Below are 27,615 nucleotides of genomic sequence, written 5' to 3'. Positions count from 1 at the left end.
TTGAAGATAAAGCTTCGGCAACTACTAAAATTCTAAGATTACAGTCGGCACTCTCTGTATTTGACCACATTCTTTCTCTATATTTGACGATTTTACACAGCTCTTATGGACAAGGACGAGTCAAGTACATAGAATGGTTTTGTTCGGGCGAGTCAAATACAGAGAGCGTTGGCTGTACCTGGCGCCAACACTTATTCTTCTATCTCACACTTACTATTGTATACATTTGTAATTCTGTACTCTTGGAATAAAGATTTATACTGTGACACGGGCCGAACGCGTGATCAACGAAGTGGAAACTGCATTGTTCTCATTTGTTATTTCGTTCGAAAAGACACATTTGAGAAGCGTGTTACACCTGATGGTTCACAGACGGGCAACAGACAGATTCACGTGCTTACGTTTTTACCTTGTTATACAGTGTGAATCACGTGTTAGTAATTTATCGCTTGTCAGAGTGCCGCATTAGTAGTTTTGTTAATAAGTATTTTAAACTAATTTAATCAAACATAGTGATTGTTTAAAATGAAGTACGCATTGGTTCAAATACCTAAAGAAAATAATAAAACAGAGACAGTTGAAACTTGCCGCATAACAAACTTTAGTGAATACAGCGCTTATACTAAAAACAATGTTTATCATTACAATGATGGTAAAAAAAAATTCAAGTGCATTATATTACATCTTACTGGTAAGTCAAAAAGAAATTATAATTTTTGGTTATTTATTATGTAACAATAAATTTTTCGTGCTTAATACATAAATAATAACTGTTATCGTGACAATATTTTAATGATATTAAAGTTCGTAGACATCATAAAGTTTTAATTTTTTTTACTAATTTAATAATAACTAAGAGAATATTTTTAAAAATGTCACTTAAAGTTTTTTCAATATTTTACTGTTGAAATTTTTTCTTTTCATTTTTGTCGTATGATTCCGTCGGTAAAAAACTTTTAAAAATTCTAAGATTCTTGACTAACTTAATTTGCATATATTTATTCTTTTATTATTTTGTATTTATTTCTAATTAAAATTATATAAGATAACATCGCGTAAATCATATATATATCGAACTTTAATAATTGTAATAATTATGGAAATATTAAAGACACTAAATTTATTAAAATTTATATGATGAAATGATAGTATAATGTAGTGTCATTCTATGTCAAATCGACTAATTGTTAGGTCATTCTATGTCAAATCAACTAATTGTTAGCATCGACGCCTTTTGATTTGGCCGAATTTTTGTCAGAATTTTTTTTTATTTTACATAACAAAGTTTTGACAAAGGAAATCATTTTTTTTCATAAACTATGCAATAATCCAAATTTCACTAATTTTCCGGTTTTTTAATATTTACGACTAAATATCACAAAAACTATGATGGTTACGAAAATGAAACTCAAAACCCGTTCTGAAGAGGATACTTAGGGCAATAAATAAAACAAAAAAATTTTGAAAAATTGCCAATTTGCAATATTTCGAATTTTTGAAAATCGTCAAAATTTACGATGAATAAAAAATGTTAGGCTGAAATTTTTTTATATCATACTTCTTACATATCTAAAGGAATTGTAAAATTTTTAAAGGAGTTTTTTTGGTTTTTCGCAAAGTATAAATTATTTCATTAAAAAAAATTTTTTTTTTTTGTTGTTTCGCTTCTTATGTTAGTTGTAGTTGATTAATCTTGCGGTTATTTTATTTTAAGCAATAAAATATAAATAACAGGAAAAAAAATTTTAATTAAAATTTTATTTTTTTGTTAAAAAATTCATATTATATTAAATAATTAATAATCATAATATTATAATAAATATATTAAAAAAAACTCCTTATAAAATTTTGGAATTCCTTTAGATATGTAAGAAGTATGATATTAAAAAATTTCAGCCTAAAATTTTTTATTCATCGTCAATTTTGACGACTTTAAAATATTCATAATTTTGCGAATTCACGATTTTTCAAAATTTTTTTTTCTTATAGCCTCAAGTATCCTCGTCAAAACGAGTTTTGAGTTTCATTGTTGTAACCACCATAGTTTTCGACATGTTTAATAGTAACGATCGAAAAACTAAAATTAGTGAAATATCGATTACTTCAGAACTTTGATAAAAATTTTTTTTAATTTTTTTCCTTTTGTAGAACTTTGTTGCATGATAAAAGAAAACTTATAACTAAAATTCAGCCAAATCAAAAAGGGTCGATGCCAATTATTAGTAGATTTAGCATGGAATGACCCGGGAGTAATTTATAATATATACAGCTGATAAATATTTTATTCTACCGAAATACATTGCTTCTGCATCATATAACTTTACGAAAAATTATAAAATTTTTTTTAAGCATCACAATCTGATCGAGAAGTAGTCTAGTAATTAATAATATATTAAAATAAATAATAATTAATTACAGATTCAGCAGAGCCGTTGTCTGATCAAAATAAGCGTTTCCGAAAGCCCCATATAACAAATCCTTCAGAATTGGAATCATTTACAGATGAGGAAGAAGAACAATCAAACATCGCCAAGGCTAAATCATCTAGAAAAGTATTTATTTAATCTTTGTAGAACAAAAACTAAATATAAAAGATTGTTATTTTTTTTTTTTTTTTTTTTTTTTTTTAGGAAAGTAAACAAAATAAAACATAATCGAAAAAGTTAAAGGTGGACGAATTAATCCAATTATATCAAGAGAATAACGGAATTCATGAAGATAAAGTATGTGTAGTCTAGGACTCAAAATTTTGTTATAAAATTAATTATACAATGTTTTTGTTTCATTTAATATTTTTTACTAATATTCTATAAATAAATTCTTTAAAGGTTTCGAATGAGGGCAATATGGTTAAAGACATTCAAAAAAATGATGAAGTTGAAGAACCACCTATCAATAATGATCAAATTGAGGAACGAAAATTCTCGAATGATGACGATAATAGTACAATTATGTCTGAAAGTACTGCCAATGCGCGAAGAAGACGAATTTTACGTGATGATAATAGTAGTGATAATTCTGAATCCGAAAACAAACACGTTGAAGCAAAAGTTACAGTACTAAATAAATCTGATGAAGAGGACGATTCAGATTCAGAACCCACTAGAAGTCATGAAAATAACAAGGTATAGAATTTTTTCAACATAATCTAACTGTAATTGTTGAAGAACATACTATTTTGTAAACAATCACATTTGAACAAGTCAAGGTGCGAATTTAGCCAATGCCACAATTATTTTTAGGATTAGTTTCATAAATCGTATTAAAAAGATATCATAGTATTGCTCTTTGAAGAATTAAAGGAGAATACTAAGTAATATTTTTAAAAACTTTGGTATCAGTGGCAATTTCTTTGTTAGTAAAAACGTATTAAGATGTTGGGCAACGTCGTGGTTAATTTAAATTGTTCAATTTTTATGTTATAAGTCGAGTACCTAAAGGTAAAAGGGCTTATAACAATTTATGCGTCCTTTTACCTTTACAAAGGTAAAAGGGCTTTAATTTTTTTTTTATTGCCAATCGAGTAGTATTAGACACATTCTACGCTTAAAATTGCAAAAAAAAAATTACAAAGGTAAAAGGGCGTGTCTTTAATTATACGCCCTTTTACTTTTAAGAGTTTGAAATTTTGGTGATCTAAAGGTGAAAGGGCGTATAATTTTTTTTTTCGGCCAGTTTACAAAAGAACATATTCGTAGTTTAAAAATGTGAAAAAAAACTTTCTGTGGTAGTAACGGCGTAAAATCTCGACTATACAATTTTTTAAAGTTAAAAAAGAAAATATAATCAAAAAACAATAAAGTACGCGAGACTTAATTATTTACGTAGTTTTTACTTTAAATAAATTACTTAATTTTTACGTAATTTGTTTTTGATTGATTTATTTTCTATTTTTATGCATCAAACTTTGTACATGAGGCTGTAATTTTAGTATAACTTGTCTTGTAAAACTATTATTCACAATTTGAAATCAAAATTACAATTTTTTTTTAGGCGCCATTTTACCTTTAGGCAGTACTTTTCTTAAAGCTGAGAGGGCGTATGTCTTGAGATATACGCCCTTTCAGCTTTAGGATACCAACTTTTTTTTTCACAGATTTTAACGTTTCAGACAATTTCAAACCGAATGGCAAACAAAAATTTTTTTATACGCCCTTTCAGCACAAATCCCTATAAACCCTTAGCTATAAGCCCTTTTTACCTTTAGGCACGCGAAGTGATAATGACGCCAATGATTGAGTGTTTATTACGCTTTTATTAAGCGTGTATTCTTGACATTGTATACAACAGCTTATAAACTGTTGAGATATAAATTTTTCTATATTACTGCTATGACAATTTGTGTATAAAAGTTCCGTAAAACATGAATTAAAAAATTACTCTGCATCTTCCCGTTGCAGTATAAACAAATCTTAAGGGGACCCGGTGGTCTAGCGGCCTAAAATTTAAGCTATTTTTTAAAAATTTATTTCTATATGAAGGTAATGACTAAAATGCTTTCAAATTTGTATTAAACTTATTCTATTAGTTATCAACTACACGAAAATCAAAATCAAAACAGAAAAAAAAATTTTTTTTAAATTAGAAAAATAGCGCTGAAATTACCCTCTCCAAAAAATGAACCTCCCTCTGATCTGAAATAAAAATAAATGATAGATTTTTAATTAGAATAAGTATAGTTATCGTCGGAACTAGAATGAAAAAAAAAATATTTGACAAAATGGCACGTAGTTAAAAGTACGAATCTGAAATTCGTTTTCAAAAAATTCTTTTAACTACGCGCTATTTTATTGAATATTTTTTTTTTATTTTAGTTCCGACGATAACTATACTTATACTGAATAAAAATCTGTCAATTATTTTTATTTCAGATCAGAGAGAGAGGACAATCAACACGCACCAGTCTGGTCAATTTTTTTTTTTTGAAAGGGGGACTTCAGCGCCACTATTCTAATTTAAAAAAAAAATTTTTTTTTGTTTTCATTTTCATTTTCGTGTTGTTGATAACTAATAGAATAAGTGTAATAAAAACTTGAAAGCATTAGTCATTACCTTCATATAGAAATAAATTTTTTGAAATAGCTTAGATTTTAGGCCGCTAGACCACCGGGCCCCCTTCATATATTTATGCACTTGTAGATTGTGTCGAAAAAGTCAACTAGCTTTTTGATTTTAAAATGTGTATAAAATTTCGATTAAAAGTTATGAAAATATGAATTCTGTCTCAATGAAAGCACTTAATCATGATATTGATACGATGCGAATCGAAATTTTTCATCTGCATTCAAATAATAACAGATTAAATTTTTTTTTTAATTTAAAATTTTCTTTTGTTTTCAAATCATAGTTTCTTAAATTAGTAGTTCTACAAAGTTCTATAAAAAAAAATCACAGAAATTAAAAAAAATTTTAAGATTTTTTTTTTTTTATTTCTTAGCTCAATAGTTAAATTTGAAAGTAAATGTTGCTGGACATGTTATCTCGATCATTTTATTCCCTACTTATTATTCCTCATAGATTTTTTGAAATACCTAAAAATCGTGAGATTATTTTGAATACAATCAATTCTAAAAAATTAAATAATAGTTTTTTTGAAAATATTAAACTTTAAAGGATGAACTAAACATCTCGATAGAATTTCGAAAAATTAATTAAAAATTATTTGGAGAGAATGGATTGATCTACACATAACAACTATTTTAGTGGAATGTTCGATTTTCTACCTGAATAAAATATGTGCTTCTCAGGATTTTTATTTTAGGGCAAGAAAAAAATTTTTTTCGAATTCCTTGAACGAAAACTCAAAAATTGTGACTTTTAAACTCGCAGCATTTAAATATCGATATTAAACACTACAATTTTGGCAACTTTTTCATTATTATGTTTTATAACGAAATTAAAGGAAGTTTTGGCTTAAAAAAAGAACTATTAGATAGTCTAAATAAAAGTGAATTTTCTATTGTGACAGAAAAATTTATCTAAACTGAAAAAAATAGAAAGACAGTCACATTAATCAGTCATTATCACATGATACATCGATAGATATTAAAAAAATTAGGACGACGGTTGATCCTAAAGGCCATCCCTGCAACTTCCTGCGCATTTTGTACTTAAGCGTTCAAAATTACACATTACGTTTTTGAGCTTTTCGAGCTCAAAAATATGATTTGTGATATTTTGAACTCTCCAAGCTCAAATCTCTAATAGAAATTCAATAAAATACAATTTTTTGAATTTTCAAACCGCAATAACTTTTAAATGAATCAACTGATTTTAACGCGATTGGCAGCATTCAACGCAGTTATTGAAGCCTCATAAAGAATCTTACACACACACACACACCATCGCGGGGATAGTAAGGGAAGCTTCCTGAGACCTTAAAACGTTAAGATCTGATGAAAACTCGATTTTTGCAAAACGGGGTGAAAATAATAACTTCCCGATTTTTGATTATCTTCAATTTTCTTAGCGGGAAGTTAAAAAACAGTCCTCTGGCAAACAGTCCCCTGTCATATTATATGGCAAAAGACACAAAAATATCGAAAAAACAAAAATTAAATTGGCTGTTTATTAATTATCATTAAGCTGATAGTTTTGTAGCCCTTGTTAATTTTTAACTTCCCGCTAAGAAAATTGAAAATTTTCAAAAATCGGGAAGTTTCTGTTTTTACCCCGTTTTTCGAAAATCGAGTTTTCATCAGATCTCGACGTTTTGAGGTCCTAGGAAGCTTCCCTGACTATTCCCGCGATGGTGTCCGTGCGGCTGTATGTGTGTGTGTGTGTGTGTGTGTGTGTGTGTGTGTGTATGTAAACCTCTTATAACTTTTGAACGGCTTGGCCGATCGGATCGAAATCGGTGGCGATCCAAAGAGTATCATTGCCATTAAATTTCATGAAAATTTTAATCGATTCAGTTCGCTAGATTTTTAGAAATCTCAAAAACAAAATTTTCGAAAAATGGTTTTTTTGGAATAACTTTTAAACGGCTTCACCGATTGATTCCAAAAACTAATCAGCTCTTAACCTTAAAAAACCACGTCGATCACCGTTGGACCGGTCAAAATCGGTTGATTCGTTCGTGAGATATCAAAAACGAAAAATTTCAAAAACAATATTTTTTCAAAAAATCTCTTAAATGGCTCCACCGATCACTTCCAAAAACTAATCAGCTCTTAACCTTGAAAAACCACGTCGATTGCCACCAGTTCCATCAAAATCGGTTAATTAGTTCAAGAGTTATCGAAAACGAAAAATTTCGAAAAAAGTGTTTACATAACTTCGACATTTCTTTTCGGATCATTTTTGACGAAATAAAATAATTATTAGAGCCCAAAAAATCACATCGATCGCCACCAAAAACGTGAAAATTGGTTGATTGGTTCGTGAGTTATCGAAAAAATTTGAAAAAATTCGGAAAAATTGAATTTTTCAAATTTCTCTAAGATTTTCGATTCGATCAGTTTGTGTTCAATAGTTTATCATGGATTCTGAAAAAGTGCATGGATTACTGACAACCGCGTGAAAATCGATTCATTCATTTAGAAATGATTGCAGTTTGAAAATTCAAAAAATACTGTTGTATTCAACTTCTATCAGACTTTTGAGCTCGAAGAGCTCTAAAGCATACAAGAGGTAATCCTTTGAGCTCGGAGAGCTCAAAATATCACACAAATTTTATTTTTGAGCTCGAAGAGCTCAGAAACGTCATAAGTGCAATTTCAAGCGTTTAGGTGTGGAATTGGCGGGAAGTTGCAGGGATGGCCTTTAGGGTCAACCGTTTTCTAGATTTTTTTTCTAATAAAATTAAAAATAATTTGGTTGGACAATTTTGTACAGATTTAAGATGTCCTTACAGAGAATCACCCATATCCCGCATGGAAAAATATATATGTGAAAAATATATGTGAATATATATTTTGACATATATTTTTTTTGCGCTAAATATATGTCAACTTATATGTCCGCATATATGTCCGCATATATGCAGATACATACGTTAATACACACACACACACACACACACACACACACACACACACACACACACACACACTCGGGGCAGAAGAGATACTGCTACCGGGCGCGTCTCCCCGAGCGGATGGGAGAACGCTCGCTGTCCTTGGATGACACTTAATCTCTTAGTTGATGAGGTACAGCGGGTAGGAGCCAAGCAAAATAACCAAACAAAATACGCTCCCGTGGACAAAACTCCCCTTTAATGGGTTGGTCGCACTAACTGACCTAACAAGACGATCGTTCTCTGCTGTGACCCACTGGGAGTGACCGGAACCTCGTGTCGTAGTTTCCGACGATGCAGGCCACGGCTGATGTGAGCTTGCTCTGCCGAGGTGTAAGTTGCAGCAGTGGATCAGGAGCCAGCCACTTCGGGCCTTGATCAGGAAGTACGCAGTGAGTGTTAGAGATCGGAATCTTCACCGCTCCGAGCGAGTCTAGTCCGTCCGTGTATTCCGGGCTGGCTAAGTGTCGGCTAGGCCTCAGGGAACTGGGGTAGGAGTACTATCTCCGAGGGTACACCCGTTCCTAGTTATGACAACCCGCTCCACTCCGTACGATGCGCTGGTGAATTTAAAAGTATGAGTAAAATTCAGGAAAACAACAATAGTGAAAACGGGCCTCATGCCCAACAAGCAGCGATTGAAGCAAGCGCTGAAATGAAGCGGTCGCAAGCGTTTGAACGCCTTGAAAAGCTGACCAGTGAGCTAAATGACTTCATCCAATCTAAGGTCAATATCCACAAGGAGATTAAGACCAAGACGACCAGCGTAGCCAATGCCCTCCAGAGATTCAAGAAACTTGATGAAGAATGGTGTTTAACAGTACGACGCACTTCTCGCACTACACCGGAGAGAAGCATTCAAGCAACTATCGTCAATGAAGAAGCAATGGACACTGGAGCCGAAGGTGACGGTGAATCAGTCGCGGAAGACAGAATCAGAACTAGCAGCAAGTCAACTAAGAGAAAAGATCGATCTTCTCCCGACCCAACGATCTGCCAAGTTGTGAAGAAAAAGGACCTGAAACCAAGCCCTCCGAAAAACACGGCAGTGCAGAACGCCGGAAAAAAGAGGTGACTGAATGGCAGAAGGTCCAATCCAAGAAGGAGAAGAAGGAGCAAGCGAGAGAGCGGTTACCAAAACAACCGGAGAACAAATCTCGGCCGGAGCCTAAGCGGGAAAAACCGCGAAAATTCACCAAACCAGATGCCTTAATTATTCGACCCGTTGAGAAGGCAAAATATGCCGAGATACTGCGTCGGATTAAAAAGATGTCCCACCAGATCAGACCCGTGACGTCGTTGACAAGGTTCAAAAGACGAATGATGGGAATATGCTCATTACGCTTTCCAGAAAGACCGCAGACAAAGGACAAGCTTTGCTGAAGACCATCAAGAGCATCCTTAAAGAAGAAGCGCAAGTCATCTGTAAAGGCCCAGAGGAACAGCTTGAAATCCGGGACATTGACGACGAAACAACTAAAGACGATGTCCGGAAGGCCTTACAAGAGGCAGCTGGAAATGACTACGAAATACCTGAAGATGTCATTAAAATTCGTCCGGCCTACAGAGGTACTCAAACTGCTTCGGTACGATTGCCAGCAGCAATAGTGCAGAAGATACTTGGAAAGACAGGCAAAATAAGGATTGGCTGGGTAAATTGCCGTGTCAGAGCAATTAAGACACCATTACGATGCTATAAGTGCTGGCACTTTGGGCACACTACTGCTCAATGTAAAAGCGAAGTCGACCGATCTGGGCTTTGCATCAAATGTGGGCAAACAGGTCATCAAGCTGCTCAATGCCAAAATAAAGTGAAATGTGCGTTATGTGCGAAAAACCTGGCTCTCAGGACACTGCTCACCGTTCTGGTTCTGGCCGATGTCCAGTCTTCCAAGAAGCACTCCAGAAGCTGACAAATAAACGAACATGAGGATACTGCAGCTTAACATCAATCACTGCGAAGCTGCGCATGACCTGCTTATGCAGACAGTACGGGAATTAAAGCTCGACGTTGTGCTTTTATCGGAGCCATATAAACATTTAGCTGGACAACCTTGGGAGACGGATATCACCACGAAAGCTGTGATCTGGGCTTGTGGTAAGCTCCCTTTCCAGAGTGTAGCTACCAATGGCAGCGCTGGCTTTGTAGCAGCATCAGTAGATGGCATCCGTTTTTACAGCTGCTACGCACCACCTAGCCTCTCAATTGCTGAGTTTACTGACTTCTTGGATCGACTGACCGAGGACGCGAAGCAACATCATCCAGTGGCGATAGCCGGGGACTTTAACGCCTGGGCAGTGGACTGGGGCAGTAAGCAGACTAATGCACGAGGAAGAGAGCTGCTAGAAGCTCTTTCTACACTAGATGTAGTCTTGCTCAACAGTGGTGACACGCCGACCTACACCAAAGGTGACGCAAGCTCGATTGTAGACGTCACTTTTGTCAGTACCAGCCTTGCTAAAGGTAACACTAACTGGAAGGTACTGGACATCTACACTGCCAGTGACCATCATGCGATACTCTGGGAAACGTCAAACGACCAGAACCTCCGGGGCCTATCAAGCAATTTAACACCGTCGGTTGGAAGGTGAAATCTCTTGACCCAGAAGTATTGCTAATAGCCCTCGATAGTGATCCGATAGAGACTGGATGTGCAGAAGAACATACTAAGGCTCTGATGATGCGAGTAACACAAGCTTGTGATGCCAGTATGCCTCGCAAACGTGTTATGAATTCAAGACCTGCGGTACACTGGTGGAATGATCATATCAGCAACCTCCGTAAAGAGTGTCATCGAAAGAGAAGAATATCACAGCGTGGTTATCAACGACCTTACTCTGCAGTGCTGATCGCAGAGAACAAAAAGCTCGTCGTGAACTTAATAAGGCCATAAAAGAGAGCAAAAAGAAGATGCTGGAAAGAGCTCATATACGAGGTCGACAAAGACGTGTGGGGTCGGCCGTATAAGGTGGTCATGACGCACCTGAAGAAACAACAAATGCCGTCACCTACGTGTCCCCAACTCCTTCAGAAAATCGTCACTGCGCTGTTTCCACAGCAACACAGTCTCAATTATCAGTCAACGTAAGATGAACTGGACGACATTCCACCTGTCACTGAAGAAGAATTGTTGGAGGCCTGTAATCGGGTAGAAAATAATAAAGCGCCGGGATTGGACGGAATCCCTAATATAGCCTTGAAAACCATCATAAAGGCAGCACCAACATTATTTCTAGACGCTTACAACGCATGCCTCAAGGAGGGGACTTTTCCTCGTAAGTGGAAACAGCAACGGTTAGTACTTTTACCTAAAGGAAAGAAACCGCCAGAAGAACCGTCATCTTACCGACCACTCTGCATGCTAGATACGGCGGGTAAGATATTTGAGCGTATCATCCATCAGCGAATAGATGCAGTAGTCGACCCACTCTTGGCAGACAACCAGTATGGATTCCGGAAAGGACGATCAACCCTGGACGCGATCAACCTGGTTGTTAATACGGCCAAAGAGGCAATCGCAGGAACTAGATGGAAGGGTGGAACGAAGAAGTACTGCCTGGTGGCTGCCTTGGACATCAAAAATGCTTTCAATTCCGCTAATTGGGACTGCATCATGCAAGCTCTCGACGAGAAGAACGTGCCAACATATCTTCGCAGACTAGTGATTAGCTATTTTACAGATAGAGTGCTGAAATACGATACAAAAAATGGTCCAAAAGAGTATGATATAACCGGTGGTGTGCCACAGGGCTCTGTTCTTGGTCCACTTCTGTGGAATATCATGTATGACGGGCTCCTGAGACTGAAGCTTCCAAGATGTGTCAAACTGGTAGCGTATGCGGATGATGTTGCCGCAGTGATCGTCGCCAAACACCTCGACGAGATTCAACATCTGTTTGACATCACTTTTGAGAAGATCAACCAGTGGATGGATACAGTGAACCTACAACTGGCCAAGCAGAAGACCGAAGCAGTGCTTATTACCAGCCGAAAAGAAGTTGAAACAATTAAGATTAATGTCGGTGACCGAGAAATCACATCACAACCATTTATCCGTTATCTGGGAGTGATGCTGGATGCACGACTCAACTTCAAACAGCAGGTGGAACATGTCAGTGCCAAAGCGTCAGTAGTGAGGGCTAGTCTCGCACGGCTGATGCCTAACATCGGAGGCCCAATGCAGAGCAGGAGGCTACTATTGTCATCAGTAGTCACATCAGTGCTCACTTACGGAATATCCATTTGGGCTGATGCACTGGAAACCCAAGAATCATGGAGAAAAGCTGGACCAATATACCGACAGAGTGCCCTACGAGTAGCTAGTGCCTTCCGCACTCTATCAGAAGAAGCAGTGTGCGTCATTGCTGGAACCCTACCTCTTAGAGTTCTAGCAGAGGAAAGACGGGCCCTTTACCAACGAAAAAGGTCAACTGCACTGAGCCCGGAAGAACTTAGAATTGAAGAACGGCAAAAGAGCATAGGCCGATGGCAACTACAATGGGATGCTGCAGAGAAGGGTAGGTGGACGCACCGTCTCATACCTCGGGTCGACATTTGGCTTAACCGGAATCACGGTGAGGTCAATTACTATCTTACGCAGATGTTGTCGGGACATGGGTGTTTTCGAGAGTATCTACACCGCTTTAAGCACGATGACTCTTCGGAGTGCCCGTCCTGCCCAGGAGCTGCTGAAGACGCGGAGCACGTCTTCTTTGTATGTCCTCGTTTCGATCCACAGCGTGAAGAACTGGAGAGGATCCTGAACCAGAGAATGCAACCAGATTCACTAGTAGAAGCAATGTTGTCATCAGAAGCTGCCTGGAACGCTACCAACACGTTTGCAACAGAAGTCCTTAAAGACTTGCGTTCCACCGAAAGAAAAAGAGCAAATAGCAGAAGATAGAAGGAAGATAGTTAACACCTTAGCCACCAGAAGGAAGAGCAGTAGCTAGATCCTCCCTTCACGAAGTAATGCCTGACGGCGGTTTCCATGAGGGATTAGAGGAAAGAAGGAAAAGGGGTTTAGGAGCTGTCTGGAACGCCACGAGCACCTTTGCCACTGAAGTGCTTACAGAGTTGCGGTCCATCGAGAGAAAAAGAGCAGAAAACAGAAACTAGAAGGGAGATAGAAATAAAAAACATCTTAGCCACCAGAAGGAAGAGCGGCAGCTAATTCCTCCCCCCGCGAAGAAATGCCTTACGGCGGTACCATGGGGGATCAGAGGATAGAAGAGAAAGGGGTTTAGGGTTTAGTGGGTAGGGGCGTTAGTGTCGAGTTAGTATGACGCTGCGTCGAGTCGCCACATATCCAGGCCAAACAGCTATGCCTAGAATCCGTAAAAAGGATTCCCCCCCCTACAAAAAAAAAAAAACACACACACACACACACACACACACACACACACACACACACACACACACACACACACACACACACACACACATATATATATATTTAGAAAGAGAAAGACAGAAATAAAATATTTTTGTTATTTTATTAGACAATACTAGTAATTTTGTTATTGATAAATTTTTTTTTTACTTTATTAATTTTGTCTGGCATACAATAAAAGTCTAGTTATAATTAATACACACACTGAAATTTTTAGAGTTATAAGTTAAATATAATGTAATTAATAATAGTAAAATATTATTTTAAAAAGTATCATAAAAAAAGTATCATAAAAGTATCATAAAAAAATTCAATGTAATTAACAAAAACTGTGAAAAAATTCTTATTTTGTGACTATCCGGTTTGCTGCTTAGGCTTAAAATCTTCAATGTTGCGGGTCTTCATTGTTTGGAAAATTACGTTGCTTTGACCTCAAACTAGTTAACTTAACGTTAATCGCAGTATTTATTTTCGTATCATCATATGTATTTTTAAAATTTTTCTTGACAGTATCTGTAAAAATTAACAAAAGATAATAAACTTATGATTCATTTTGAGAGTTTTTGTTTGAAAAAGATACATGCGACTACAAATATTTTACATTTTATAGCAGCAAGGGTTTCCGACGGTATTGCAGTATGATGAGGGGGATTATCTGAATTTTTGCAAATTCTAGCCTTACCACCTTTACAGTTACTTGTTAATAGAACATTCATTGGCACAAGAGCTGTTAATAACGAGGTTGCCATCGATGTACATCGTCCTTGAGCTTTAGCACAGCGCCATTGCTCTCGAGTTATTTGTAAGCCGCTACCCCGTCTTCCGATTTCAACCTGCAAGTGCAAAGAAAATTATGCAAACAAATTTACACGATCTAGGATAAGCTTATGAAAACTTAATTCGTTTTATTTGTTTGACAAACCATATCAGGAACATTTTCATCATCTGAACCAGATTGATCGCTTATTTGAGCAGCTCTTGGTATCGGCCTGATGTTCCTCATATTCTCTTGCATGTTTCTCATCTCGGTTAATAGTTGCATAACAATGTCATTCTCACCTCTAACATAAATAAAACGTAGTATAAAATGCATCTCATCTTCGCTCTGAAGAATTTGACAAAAAATATAATAAAAATTAAAAATATTTCATTTACCATTATTTGATCCGAATAAATTTCTAGGTCTTACTGGTGATGAGTTATTCAAAGGCGTTCGTTCAATATCATTATTATCATCATTAGGGTGCGGTCTTTTTAAGCTTGTTTTTTTGTTAGTATTTTTATCAGTTGTGATACTCGTTGCATTTGCAATGTTGGAAGTAGAACCTGCTGCTGATCCATCCATAAATGACTTTTGATTTCCTGAGTAGCCTCCCAATCTTGGTGATTTAATGCCTTTATAATTATTCTTAAATTTTTTTTCGAGCGCAGCTATACTGTCTATAAGAAATTAAAATTATAAAATTCATATTTTTTATTAATAGTAAATTATGATATCTGTCTGATTAAACAAAATGATTAAAAATAATTTCCCATGCTAAATGTCTATTAGAGATATGATTAAATTTTTTTTTTTTTTTATATTAATTGTGTGAGAATATATATTCTATAACAATTTATTAAGCTTTACATTTTTCTGCGGCTGTGGCCGACTTACAACCTGTACCCGCATTTACCTGTGCCCCGCCCTTAGTACAGTGACCAAGGAAACCACAGAAACCTGGCCAGGGTACAGTCGGCACGGGAGCAAGCCTTGAAAAATTGCGACTGCCAGAGCTCGAACCCACGCCCGAGCGACTGTTGTACGGGCATTTAAGACTTTAACCGCTCGGCCACGCAGTCGCTCGATATGATTTAAAATGATTCACATAATTCGACAGGATTAAAAATGATTAAAAAATAAATTATTTTGAATCATGTCATATGGTTTTGTTCAATCAAGGCTGCGTAACAACAAATTAAGACAACCGAGTACATCGAAAGATTTGATATAAAAATTTCATGTAAAAAATATTAAGTAAGTTTAAAAATATTGAGTAGTTAGTTACAATCCAATGTTGCTATGACAGATCCCGGTAATCTAATTTTCAATACTACTTTATGTTAAATTTAGCTTTAAGACATATTACCACTGGCCAATTTGTTAAAAATTTACAAATGATTGTGTAACTAAATGATTTTTGCAAACGTATGTAATTTTTTTACTAAGATTTAATGTAATAAAAATTTTATGATGTAGGAAATTGAATGGTTTCAATGAAGTCCGTAAAAACTCTTTTGTTTCAGTAAGTATTTATAGAAAATTTAATTATAATTAAGTTTAGTATTTACTCTGTAAGAATCCAGAAAAGCTTAGAAACCAAAGAATTTGTTTCAAGTAGTCTCTACATTCAATACCTATAAATATTTCTTTATTTTTTAAATAATACATACTAGAAACATCTGTGACCATGGCATCATAGCACAACCATCCACCAGCTGGCTTCTTGCCTTGACGCCATTCGACTACATAACTTTCATCACCATCACAGCCATTCATGCAATATTCTTGATAATCGAAGTTCATTATCCAATCTGTTGGTACACCAACAGTGTACGTGCCCTTGTCTTCATCATTTAGCCATTGTACTATTGCAAACAATTCAGAAGTGATTCTAAAAAATTTTTTTTAATTATTAGTAATAGAATGAAAAATGGTACAATTATATAAATTGATATATGTAAATGAACATTCGAACAAATTCATATCTCTATCAATATATGTTTGATGAATCATTTTTATAAAGTACATAAACATAAGGTTATGATACTTACTTGTTAAATATATCTATATATATAAAAGCTTTAATAGTAAAATGAAATAATTATATTTATTTGTTGACACTTCACAATGTCTATAAAGTAAAGAATGCGATAAGAGGAATTAAATAATTTATATAATTTAGTGTTGTTGCTACAAAACTTTTATGGATAAACTTCTTGTTAGCCAATTTGCTCTTGTAGTTATGAATAATTCTATTATATTTTGCACACAGTGCAAAATTCGCCATTTCATAAGAACAGATAAAGACAATTTGATATCGGCAGAATTGTCGTTAAATTTACTACAATCTTCGAGTGTTTCAAGAATCGAAACAGCTATTCGATATTTAATAATCGATTTCATGAAAACAGTTTTTATGTTGGGCTACTACGTAAATTTTTTCAGTAAAAAGATTAAATTCTCACTAGGTTGAAATAATTAGATTTATTATACTTTATTTTTAAATATTTCATAGAAAGAAATTTTATTCTTTCAGTATCAACTGCATATCAAATAAATTTTCTCATTCGATTAGACGAAAGACTCACAATCGATTTAGAGGTTAATCTAGTTTGTTGTTATATCTTACTTCAGTTCATAACATACATATTGTTTATACAGAGTGAGTACTGGCAAAAATAATATTTGAATGAATTTTATGAAATGGACCTCAACAAAAATTCAAAAGAAAAAGTTTCTACAGTGAAACGAAAAATTTATAAAGAGTACAGTTATTTTGGTAGTAGTTCATTAATACCAACAAGAACCAAGCAATATTGGGCCGCAAAAAAAAAAAAGTAAATTCAATATTTTTATACTCTTATTTTCAAATTTAATTTTTGTATATAATTTATCTGCGTCACGTTGTAAATAAAAATTAATGGAAAATTGTTTTTTTTTTTTTTTTAGCCGGTATGAAAATAATGATCATTGTGACGTTTCCATTTCTACTGTATCATTGAATCGGAGTTCAAACGAGGTTAGATGGTGTTCAATATGACATTTTTTAATATACGGAAATTAGCGCACATCTGAGAATTTCAAGAATTTTTCTTAACACGAATAAATTATTAAAAAAAAAAAAATTTTATTTGTAGAAATTGCCCAAAATGTTATGATACTGTAATCATCAGACATCTGAGAATTTTAATGATTTTTATTAGAAATGGGTTATAAGAAAATAATCTTTTCAAAACATTTGCACTTGTAAATTTTTTTTTATTTCTAGATGTGAAATTTTCCACCAAAATTTTTTGATAATCATTTAAAAGTTAATTATTATAAGAATCTAAAAAATGTATTTAAAATACTGTTTAAGATGAATATAAAATTATTTATAAATGTATTTTATTTTAAATAAATATAAAATTCGTTTAAAACAAAATTTATAAGAATCTACAAAATTAACGGATGTCTTTTAATTTCAGTATCATAAAATTTTTGGTGTCGAAATTCTCAATATTTTTTTATTAGTAATTTATTCAATAAATAAACCTAAAAAAAAAAATGAGATGCGTGCTGATTTCAATGTCATTATTTTTTGTATGTTAGACTTTAGCAAAATCAGATTTTCTTATTATTAATGAGTAATTGTTTTTCAGTCCTCCAATGGTAGTGTGATTCAAGACATTGAAGAAAGCGATGAATGTACAACTAATACTCCAAATTGCATCAATTTACTCAATAATGATGAAGAGGCAGCTAGTTCGAATGAAATATCTGTTCAGCAAAATAATAACTTGGTTGAAGAGCAGAATTTGTCTGTAAACCAATATACACTTAGCCTTCCTTCTACAAGACCAAACTGTAATAAAAACATCGTTGACAACAGTTCATATTCTACCGATGATTTAATTGCAGCATTGACTTTTTTATCTGTAAAATTACGTCATAAGTTGACATATTCTGCAACTGAAGATTTTGTACGCGGGATGTCAATTTTAAACGATTCATTAGTCGTAAAAGCATCCAAATACCATTGGAAAAATATTGTGAATGTTTTCTCTGATCCCGTAACGATCCATCATCTTTGTCCTGAGTGTGGATTATATTTGGGAGAACAAAAGAAAAAAATAGCTGATGATATTAATCGAGAGGCTGAAGTCTTAATAGAAGACTTTAATGACCCGATTGAAGATGAATACGAAACAATTCATTGTGACAGCTGTGATAAAGACATCGACAGAAAATTGAATATTTCATCTGGACATAGTTTTTTATACTTTTCTTTAAAATATCAACTCGAACAATTGTTCGAAAATTCAAATATTCATTGCCAACTACAACAGCATAGAGAAAAAATAAATAAACATGCTTTCGAAGATATCCAAGATGGCAAGGAATACAAAAAAAGGATTGAAAGTGATATGATAAGTATTACTTTTAACACTGACGGTGTTCCTGTGTTTGATAGCTCTAATTGTAGTGCATATCCTATATTATGTTCTATCAACGAATTACAGCCATTGAAAAGGAGGAAACATGTGCTCCTCGTAGGACTTTGGGTCGGAACTGGAAGCCCAAATTCTCTTCAAGAATTTTTCAAGCCTTTTGTCTCCGAAGCTGAAGATTTATGTCAGAAAGGATTTGAATATATTGTTGGAGGTAAAAAATTTGTAAGAAAATGTTCTGTTGTTTTGAGTATAAACGACGCTCTAGTCCGCCCGAAACTTCGGAATTCAATGCAATTTAACGGGGAATATGGATGGGGATTATGTCTTAATCCTGGAAAAAGAATTGAAAAAGGACTAGGTAACGTGCGGATCTATCCAATTGAGTCAAGTAATGCTTATGGTGAGGGTTTAAGAACCAATATTGCGACAATTAAACACGCGGAATTAAAAGAGAAAGGTATGAAAGGCGAATCAATATTATCGAAAATACCAGGATTTGATATAATACTCGGCATTGATGTGGATTGGATGCACTGTGTTGCACTAGGAGTTTGTCGTCAATTTGCAAAGCTATGGTTTGATTCTGTAAACCATGAAAAAGATTTTTACTTGGGTTTATCTATTGGAAAAGTCGACAAAATTCTCTTATCTTACAAACCAACTATGGACATGTCACGAACTACTCGTGAAATGAGTGACCGTTCTCACTGGAAAGCTCACGAGTGGGTTGCTTTTTTACTATTTTATAGTCTTCCAATATTAAAAGCTGTTGCCAAAAAAAAGTATGTTGACCACTGGGCACTTCTAGTCGATGGTATTTCACTTTTATTACAAACATCTATTATGCCATCCGATATTTATTATGCTCATAATTGTTTGATTGATTTTATAATTGGCGTGAAAGATTTGTATGGAGAACAAGAATTAACTTTCAATGTGCATTCACTCGCTCATCTGGCTCGAAGTGTTGAAAATTGGGGTCCGCTCTGGGGACATGGAGCTTTTATTTTTGAAAATTTTAATCAAGAAATTTTAGCTGCAGTGCAAAGTTTTAATGGAGTACCTCATCAAATTTACGACATGTTCCGTACAAAATGTGTTTTAACTAAACTAAGAAAAATACTTATAAAAGATCTGACTTACTCGCAGAAAGAATTCATAGACGAGCTTTTAGGTATTAAAAGTCGCTTGAAATATCAACAAGTTATTGACAATGTTAAATTATTAGGTGAGCCTGATGTTCATAAGTTAACTCAAGAGCAATATCTTGCTTTTCAACGACGACATATATTTCTAGATAGGAAAGTAGTTGTGCAACATTATGATCGAGCTGTAGTAAACCGCCAAGTTTTACACAGTAATCGTTACGAAAAATGTCAGAAGAGGAATAATCGTTGCGTTAGACTGTTAAATAATGAAGTATTCCGAATTGAATCGTTTATAGTACTTGAATTAAATGATGAAACACATTGCTATGCAATCGGTTGGTATTTCCAAAAATGTCAGCAACCAATAATTGCTGGAAGAAAACTAAAACATATGCTTATGGTAGAAAGAGGAATTAATTGTTTGGGAGTAGCTTATCCAAATGAAATTATTGAACGAGTTACAATACTTCCAATTGAAAATTCATCAAACTACGTGGCGTGCATACATCCTAATCGATTTGATGTACTAAATTAATTAAATAATTTCAATTATTTGTATACATGTTTCAAAATAAAACAATTGTAATTTAGAAGAACTTGAAACTTATTCAAATCGCATAAAAACTATTTGTGTGTCTGACCGTAACCATTTTGGCGCCGAATATTAATTTTTTTTCAAAAACTAAATGCCAAAAAATTGCTCATGAATTGCTCTTTCGATATAAACAGTTGCTCCGCTACTATAACTAATAATTTATTAAGTAATCGTAATTAAAAAATCAAAATTTAATTCCCGATTATCTCTAATTGTGAGGACTTATGTAAATTGTAATAAGTGCCAAAAAATTGCTCATCCTTTTTTCTATTGGGAATGATAGTTATTTTGTGCGTAAAATCGTTTTTAATTAATTAATACTATAAATAATTATATTGCACCTTTAAACCTGTGAATGAAAATTGTGACGTCATCGTCGCGACAATTTGATTGTCGTTCTTATGAGGACAAGCTATAGTGATGTACAGTCAACGCTCTCTGTATTTGACTCGCCCGTACAGGACCATTCTCTGTACTTGACTCGTCCTTGTCCATAAGATCTGTGTAAAATCGTCAAATACAGAGGAAGAATGTGGTCAAATACAGAGAGCGGTCAAATACAGAGAGCGGTCAAATACAGAGAGGTCCAATATAGAGAGCGTCGACTGTATTAAGTTACATGCGTATATGTCCATGTAAACAAACTTTTTATGGTTATTCTATTTAGGCTCAATGTTTAATTATGAAAGAATAATTATTTTTATGATGCTGAAATTATTAGATTATTGAATTACAGGACAGTGTTTCAGATGCATTAAAGGTAGAATCATCCCTTTACTGCACTGCAGGTCGTGTTCACAAAACTGTCCAAAAATCTACTTTTACTATATAATGTATTTTTAAGCTTAGACATAAGTCATTTTTATATACCTTCGACTTCTCTCTCAAAACTTCATCAACGTTTAACCCTTCAGTACCCACGTTCTTTTTAGTGTCTCACTTGCACTGCAGCGACATCCTATAAGTTGAATGTTGTTGCGTGAGAAAAATTCTTATAGCGAGGGTACTGAAGGGTTAACTGAGAACTTACGTAGTATTCCAACAAAATTAAAGATACTTGACAAAAATTACTTATTATTTGGTGTAGTAGAGTTTATCCCACCAGTATATTTGAATAAAGTCGGTCATTATGTAGCTTATACAAGATCGATCAACAATAATTGGGTAAAAATTGATGACTTGGTTTCAAAACCTAACCCTTGTAATTCTAAATCAACTAATATTAAAATTTCATTATTATTTTATGTATTAATTTGATAATATATATTATATTTTAAAAACTAAATTATGGTGAAATGAAATAAAAATAAAGAATTGACCTGTATAGATAAAATTATTTTTAACTTCCCGCTAAGAGAATCGAAGATTTTCAAAGATCGGGAAGTTATTGTTTTCACCCCGTTTTACGAAAATCGAGTTTTCATCGAATCTCGACGTTTCGAGGTCCTAGGAAGCTTCCCTGACTATTCTCGCGATGTTGTCTGTATGTCTGTGTGTGTGTGTGTGTGTGTGTGTGTGTGTGTGTGTGTGTGTGTGTGTGTGTGTGTGTGTCTGTGTGTGTGTGTGGATGTATGTAAACCTCTTATAACTTTTGAACGGCTTGACTGATTTGATCGCGGTTGGTGCCATTCGAAAGGGCTTGACCAAACTTAGATTTTGTATATACTTTGGAACGATTCGGACCGGTAGATTTTGAGAAATCGCAAAAAAATTACAAAAAAAAATTTTTTGAAATGTTTTTTTGGAATTACTTTTAAATGGCTTTTCCGATCAATTCCAAATTCTAATCAGCTCTTAACATCAAAAAACCACGTCGATCACTGCAAGCCCGGTCAAAATCGGTTGATTCGTTCGTGAGTTATCGTTGACGAAAGAAAACCGAAAAAAGTGTTTTTTCGGAATTACTCCGAAATTTTTCGCTCTATCAATTTAAACTTGAAGATTCTTCATGAATCTTCAGGGTCAACCGTTTTCCTAATTTTTTTTGATTTCATACACAAATAATCCTAAAAAAGTTAATTATTTAATTAGCAATTTGTAAAATTAGTTACTAATATTTTTTTAACATGCGGATCTTTTTTGAGTCAATATTGAATAGGACAAACAAAACTAACTTTCTTTATCAATATAAGATATTTCAAGAAAGAAAATTTACTGTATAATTTCAAATTATCGCGACGATGACGTCACAATTGTCATTCGCAGGTTTAAAGGTGCAATATAATTATTTATAGTATTAATTAATTAAAAACGATTTTACGCACAAAATAACTATCATTCCCAATAGAAAAAAGGATGAGCAATTTTTTGGCACTTATTACAATTTACATAAGTCCTCACAATTAGAGATAATCGGGAATTAAATTTTGATTTTTTAATTACGATTAATTAATAAATTATTAATTATAGCAGCGGAGCAACTGTTTATATCGAAAGAGCAATTCATGAGCAATTTTTTGGCATTTAGTTTTTGAAAAAAAATTAATATTCGGCGCCAAAATGGTTACGGTGTGTGTCTGAATTATTTCCATGCCTATCTGATAGCTGTTGAAAAAAAAATTAGTTTAATTATTATTTCGCGTTACCAATTTTATTCACGACATTTTCGTAGACATCTTTTAGATCATTAATTATTGGAAAAATAATTTTATTTTATGAATATCTTATCATAAATAGAAGAAATTTCATGATAATCTTTGGTATGTGTGTTGCTTGCTCAATCTACGCTTTTTTTTACTATTCATTTACTATTTTAACAGCCTATATTATTGTAAATTCACAATAGAACATTTACAACAATATCATTTATAAGTATCAAAATATCTACAATAAATGTTGATACATTTTCTTAATATCCATTCTTATATAAATAGGTATATATTTTCATGAGCATAGATACGTGTATATATATGTAGGATTTCTACAAAGGAGTTGGCCTTAAACCACTGCTTAAATTAAACTATTTGTAAATAGTTTGGGTACTTTTTAAATAAATTTTAAAAATAATAGTGCTGTTACAGGATCAATTACAAATAATTTTATGGACACATGTGACTGAAAAAATTTATAAAACCAAAAAACTATTAAAAACTCCTCCAAAAACTTGACATATAAAAAATTGACTACTAAAAAATATATGAAACCAAAATGCACTAATTCTGTCCCAACCTTTTTGATGATACTAAATTAAATTATAAAAATTCCTTTAAAAATAATTATATACTCATCACAAAATTTTTTTTCTCTCTCAATCATTTAAATTACAAATAACTATCGCTAAAAAATATAAAACCCAATTTACGATAAAGTTTTTCAATCCAGGATAAAATTTTATCCAATGATAAAATATATCTATATTTTTCATATATATAAATATACTGGTAATAATAATTTTATCCTGGATAAAATTTTATCTTGGATTAAAAAACTGGCTCTTAGTCTCTTAATCCACATTCACGTATACAAAACAAAATAAATAAATAAATAAATTTTGTTTATCGCTAAGTTCAAATCTATTTATAACTACTTCGAAAACTTATCATAATAAATAAAATATTTTAGAAAAGCATATTTTATCAAATAAATACACTGGCCACAAGATTTCGCTTATTTTCTTAATAATATAGATGATTAAATATTAACGGAGTACTTGTTTATCGAATAATGTAAATAAAAGAATAAAGAGAGGGATGCGTCGCTGTTCACCGATTGACATTGTGCATGTCATGTATAAGTATATGTATCGAGAGCTCGCAAGCCACAACAGTACACGAATTTTAGCGGAGTCACCCGATGAAGCCTAGAATTGTCGTAGCTGTTGCTACATATATGCCTAGATATATGTCTACATATATGTCTAGATATATGCTTACATATATGTCTAGATATATGCCTGCATATATGTCAGCATATTTTTTTTTTGCGTAAATATATGCGGCATATATATTATATATGCCACATATATTTTTGACATATATATTTCTCCATGCGGGATATATTAGATTATTTCATGATAAACGACTTTTTTTGCTCTTAAATATACTGAAAATATTGTTGCAAATGATGAAAAAAATACTGTGAAAGTATGACCTTTTAATGTTAATATTGAGAGATGTTGCATTACAAAGTTCGATTTCCCCTAACATTTTTTACTTGTACTTGAAAGTTTTAGAGCTAACGTTGAGAAAGATACTTTGGATAAGAAAGACCATAATATATTTTAGAAGAAAATTGAAGCCTTCACCAAAAAGATATCTTATAATTTTTTGAAATTTTTGTTCCTTCAAAAGTTAAAATCAAAGTTAAAATTAGATTGATAAAATATTTATAAATGTTTTGCAATATTGTCTGACGCAGCTATCAGCGTTATAAAATTTGTTTTTTGAAACATTTCATTTTCTATAACTTATTTTTTTCATTTGTTCGATAATTTATACAGCTCGAGAGTTATTTGCATTAATAAATCAAAAATTTTTCAACATAAACCTATTTTTATTGTTTAAAATAAATTATTGTACTTAAACTAACAGATTTCAGAACTAAACACAATTTTTTCACTACGCTCATTGAGTTGTTGCTATAATACTAAACATCTACTATTGCAATTATCATAATTTTTCCTATATTTTACTAATTTACAAATACCTATAAGTATTACAACTTTTATAGATTATCAATACAATACTTATTGTATCATATGATTAATAATATTCTTTTGCCATCAATTTATTTATTTAAAAAAATAATTCAATTATTTGAGCTCAAATTTAGAAATAAAATACCATTTTGAACTTGAATCAGTTCTCATGGAGTAACTTCAACCAAAAACCTTAAAAGGTTGTTTTTACAGAGCATTTATTTTCGGTAGGATAATGATAATTGCTTATTGCCAAAAGTGGACTTACCTATGATCGAAAAATTTTCAACAAAAAAATAATGTAAAATTTTATCAGTGTTCTAACCATGATTACAAAAATATGACAAGTCTATTAATATTAATAAGTTAAATTTTGATGCCATTTTTTTGGTACCCTGAATATGTCTTTCAATTTATTTATTAAAAAAAAAAAATTTTTTTTACATTTCTGGCCCAGTCTTACTGTGGAAACACATTGCATTCGTTCATTTTTAATTACACTTAAAATGTTTGAATATTTATCCTTCCTTAATCACCTATCTGCACATAAGTATAATTACTTTAAATTATAATAAAAAAAAAAAAAAATTAATAAATCAGAATTTATGTAAAATTGGATTTAACATTTCTAGAAAATTTGATATAATAAAAAATTTTACGCTTCATATCTTATCAAATATCAGTCAGAATGAGTTAGATTCAAAAATTTTCAAGTAGAGAATAAAAATTTCAGCAAGTTTGTCATTCACATTTTTTAATTCATATGTAGCTATTTATGAGATAATAACTTGAAAAAAAATAAAAAATTTTAAGGTGAAGTTTAATTATCCAAAAAAATTGTTTAGGAGGATATCACAGCGTTGATGCTTAATTATAAACGGTATTATTTTCAAAAAACGCTTAATCTTAAGATTGATTCAATTGAGTAAATTCCGCTTTAAGCTAACATGAGAGCATTAATCTCCTCTGAGATAGAGACATTGAAAAAAAAATCAAAGTTTACGTGTATTTTGAGTATGGAATCTTTATATCCTCTGCGAAAGTACGAAGAGTTCATATGAAAAGCTTAAATTTTCAAGGTATTTTAATAAAAAAAAAAAAAAACACACACACACACACACACTCACATACAGACATAGTGACACCCTCGTGGGAATAGTCAGGGAAGCTTCCTAGGACCTCAAAACGTTGAGATCTGATGAAAACTCGATTTTCGAAAAACGGGGTAAAACCAATAACTTCCCGATTTTTTTAAATTTTCAATTTTCTTAGCGGGAAGTTAAAAATTTTATGCACCCTTTTTGCATTAGGCACGCGATATTTTAGATATATTCAAAATATATTTTAAAATACATAAAAAATACATAGCTAAAAATATAAAAAAAGTATATTTTAAATATATCTAAAATATATTTGAAATATATAAAATATATATGAAAATCGGCCAAAAGTTAGTTATTAAAAATATATTTACTATACATTATTTATATATTTTTATGTATTTTTAATATATTTAAAATGTATTTTTCATATATTTCGAAATAAATTTTTTTTTATATTTTTTTTTTCATGGGGGCAATGTGTTTATTTTTTCTTCATCTCCTTACTGATATTAAAATATAAAGGATTACTTGATGAGGTACAAAAACATTAATATATTGTTATTTTTGCAGTTTCCACAAGGTTCAACATCAACCGACAATCAAAAAAATCGGCCTGTTTTAAAAGATGTAACGGTAAATTTAATATAAGTCATTCTCATAACTAATTTTTTTTTTAATTTTCTGTTTCTCATACTAAATTATTAAACTACAGACTTTGTCACTTAATTTCATTAATTTATTTCTTGTTCAGAATTTAGGTCACAATTTGTTAATGGAGCGACTGATGAAAGACAACCGACAAAAGGATGAGGAAATATTGAAATTAAAACGGCAGTATCAAAAAGACAGATTGATGATAGCTTCTCTTCAAAAGCAACATCAACAACAACAGCAACAACAACAACAACTACAACTACAACAACAACAACAACAACAACAACAACAACAACAGCAGCAGCAACAACAACAGCAGCAGCAACAACAACAGCAACAACAACAACAGGAACGACGACCACGATGACAACAGAAGCGTTATAATCCTTATAATTACATTGAAAATGATACGTTTCATGTTGGAGACAATATATACATTCCGAGTTTTGAATCTTGTAAAGCATTCGACGCTTTACAGCCGTCTAAATTTATTAAAATAATGTCTCACGCGATTTGGGGGATAAAACCAATTTCAGAACGTGTAGTTCGCTCACAGAGCAACACTAGAGGTCGATCTGAATTAAGTCCACGAAAAGTAGAATTATTAAAAATTCACTATCAACATTTTTTGGAAGAAAAAGATTATGAAAAGGGAGTTTTTAAGTTAGAATTAGCTGCTTTCAACAAATATTTAGATCGAGCTACTCAGAGCGCCAAAAAAACAGCTCGACAATTGCAGTTATGAGAATTTGTTATGATTGCTATTATTTATATTTTTATTATTATTATCATTATTGTTATTATAACTATTAGTTGTAGCAGTAAATATCGCGTTACAGATGCCACTAGGGCGGATAAAAATTATACGCCCTT

The 27,615-nt window shown here is 32.6% G+C and overlaps 2 protein-coding genes across 4 annotated transcripts; one reads left to right on the top strand and one right to left on the bottom strand.

The window, feature by feature from the left end:
- On the top strand, positions 1–27,615 carry LOC123261262 (GATA zinc finger domain-containing protein 10-like). Of its 2 annotated transcripts, XM_044722829.1 has the most exons (7): positions 1–433; positions 514–691; positions 2,419–2,552; positions 2,631–2,723; positions 2,829–3,125; positions 26,659–26,721; positions 26,840–27,615. In XM_044722829.1, exons 5-7 carry the CDS (start codon positions 2,847–2,849, stop codon positions 27,107–27,109), a joined length of 612 nt encoding a protein of 203 aa, XP_044578764.1. In that variant the 5' UTR covers positions 1–433; positions 514–691; positions 2,419–2,552; positions 2,631–2,723; positions 2,829–2,846; the 3' UTR covers positions 27,110–27,615. The 2 variants fall into 2 exon arrangements, with proteins under 2 accessions (XP_044578764.1, XP_044578763.1); XM_044722828.1 differs by having other exon boundaries at positions 1–691.
- On the bottom strand, positions 13,691–16,566 carry LOC123261260. Of its 2 annotated transcripts, XM_044722826.1 has the most exons (6): positions 16,225–16,566; positions 15,844–16,064; positions 14,566–14,850; positions 14,333–14,469; positions 14,012–14,243; positions 13,691–13,923 (listed from the first exon to the last, which is right to left on the bottom strand). In XM_044722826.1, the coding sequence occupies exons 2-6, from the start codon at positions 15,974–15,976 to the stop codon at positions 13,796–13,798; spliced, it is 915 nt and encodes a 304-aa protein (XP_044578761.1). In that variant the 5' UTR covers positions 15,977–16,064; positions 16,225–16,566; the 3' UTR covers positions 13,691–13,795. The 2 variants fall into 2 exon arrangements, with proteins under 2 accessions (XP_044578761.1, XP_044578762.1); XM_044722827.1 differs by lacking the exon at positions 16,225–16,566 and having other exon boundaries at positions 15,844–16,121.

Source organism: Cotesia glomerata, linkage group LG3 (genome assembly GCF_020080835.1).
Source record: "Cotesia glomerata isolate CgM1 linkage group LG3, MPM_Cglom_v2.3, whole genome shotgun sequence".
Lineage (NCBI taxonomy): Eukaryota > Metazoa > Arthropoda > Insecta > Hymenoptera > Braconidae > Cotesia > Cotesia glomerata.
This window is presented reverse-complemented; position numbering and strand designations above follow the sequence as displayed.

Excerpts from the sequence above, each read along its gene's own strand:
- LOC123261262 (XM_044722829.1), top strand. The coding sequence starts at position 2,847 with ATGGTTAAAGACATTCAAAAAAATGATGAAGTTGAAGAACCACCTATC. Across the intron at positions 3,126-26,658 it reads GAAGTCATGAAAATAACAAG|TTTCCACAAGGTTCAACATC; the intron begins GTATAGAATTTT and ends TTATTTTTGCAG. Across the intron at positions 26,722-26,839 it reads CTGTTTTAAAAGATGTAACG|AATTTAGGTCACAATTTGTT; the intron begins GTAAATTTAATA and ends TTTCTTGTTCAG.
- LOC123261260 (XM_044722826.1), bottom strand. The coding sequence starts at position 15,976 with ATGAACTTCGATTATCAAGAATATTGCATGAATGGCTGTGATGGTGAT. Across the intron at positions 14,470-14,565 it reads TTTATTCGGATCAAATAATG|GTGAGAATGACATTGTTATG; the intron begins GTAAATGAAATA and ends TTTATGTTAGAG. Across the intron at positions 13,924-14,011 it reads AACCCTTGCTGCTATAAAAT|ATACTGTCAAGAAAAATTTT; the intron begins GTAAAATATTTG and ends TAATTTTTACAG.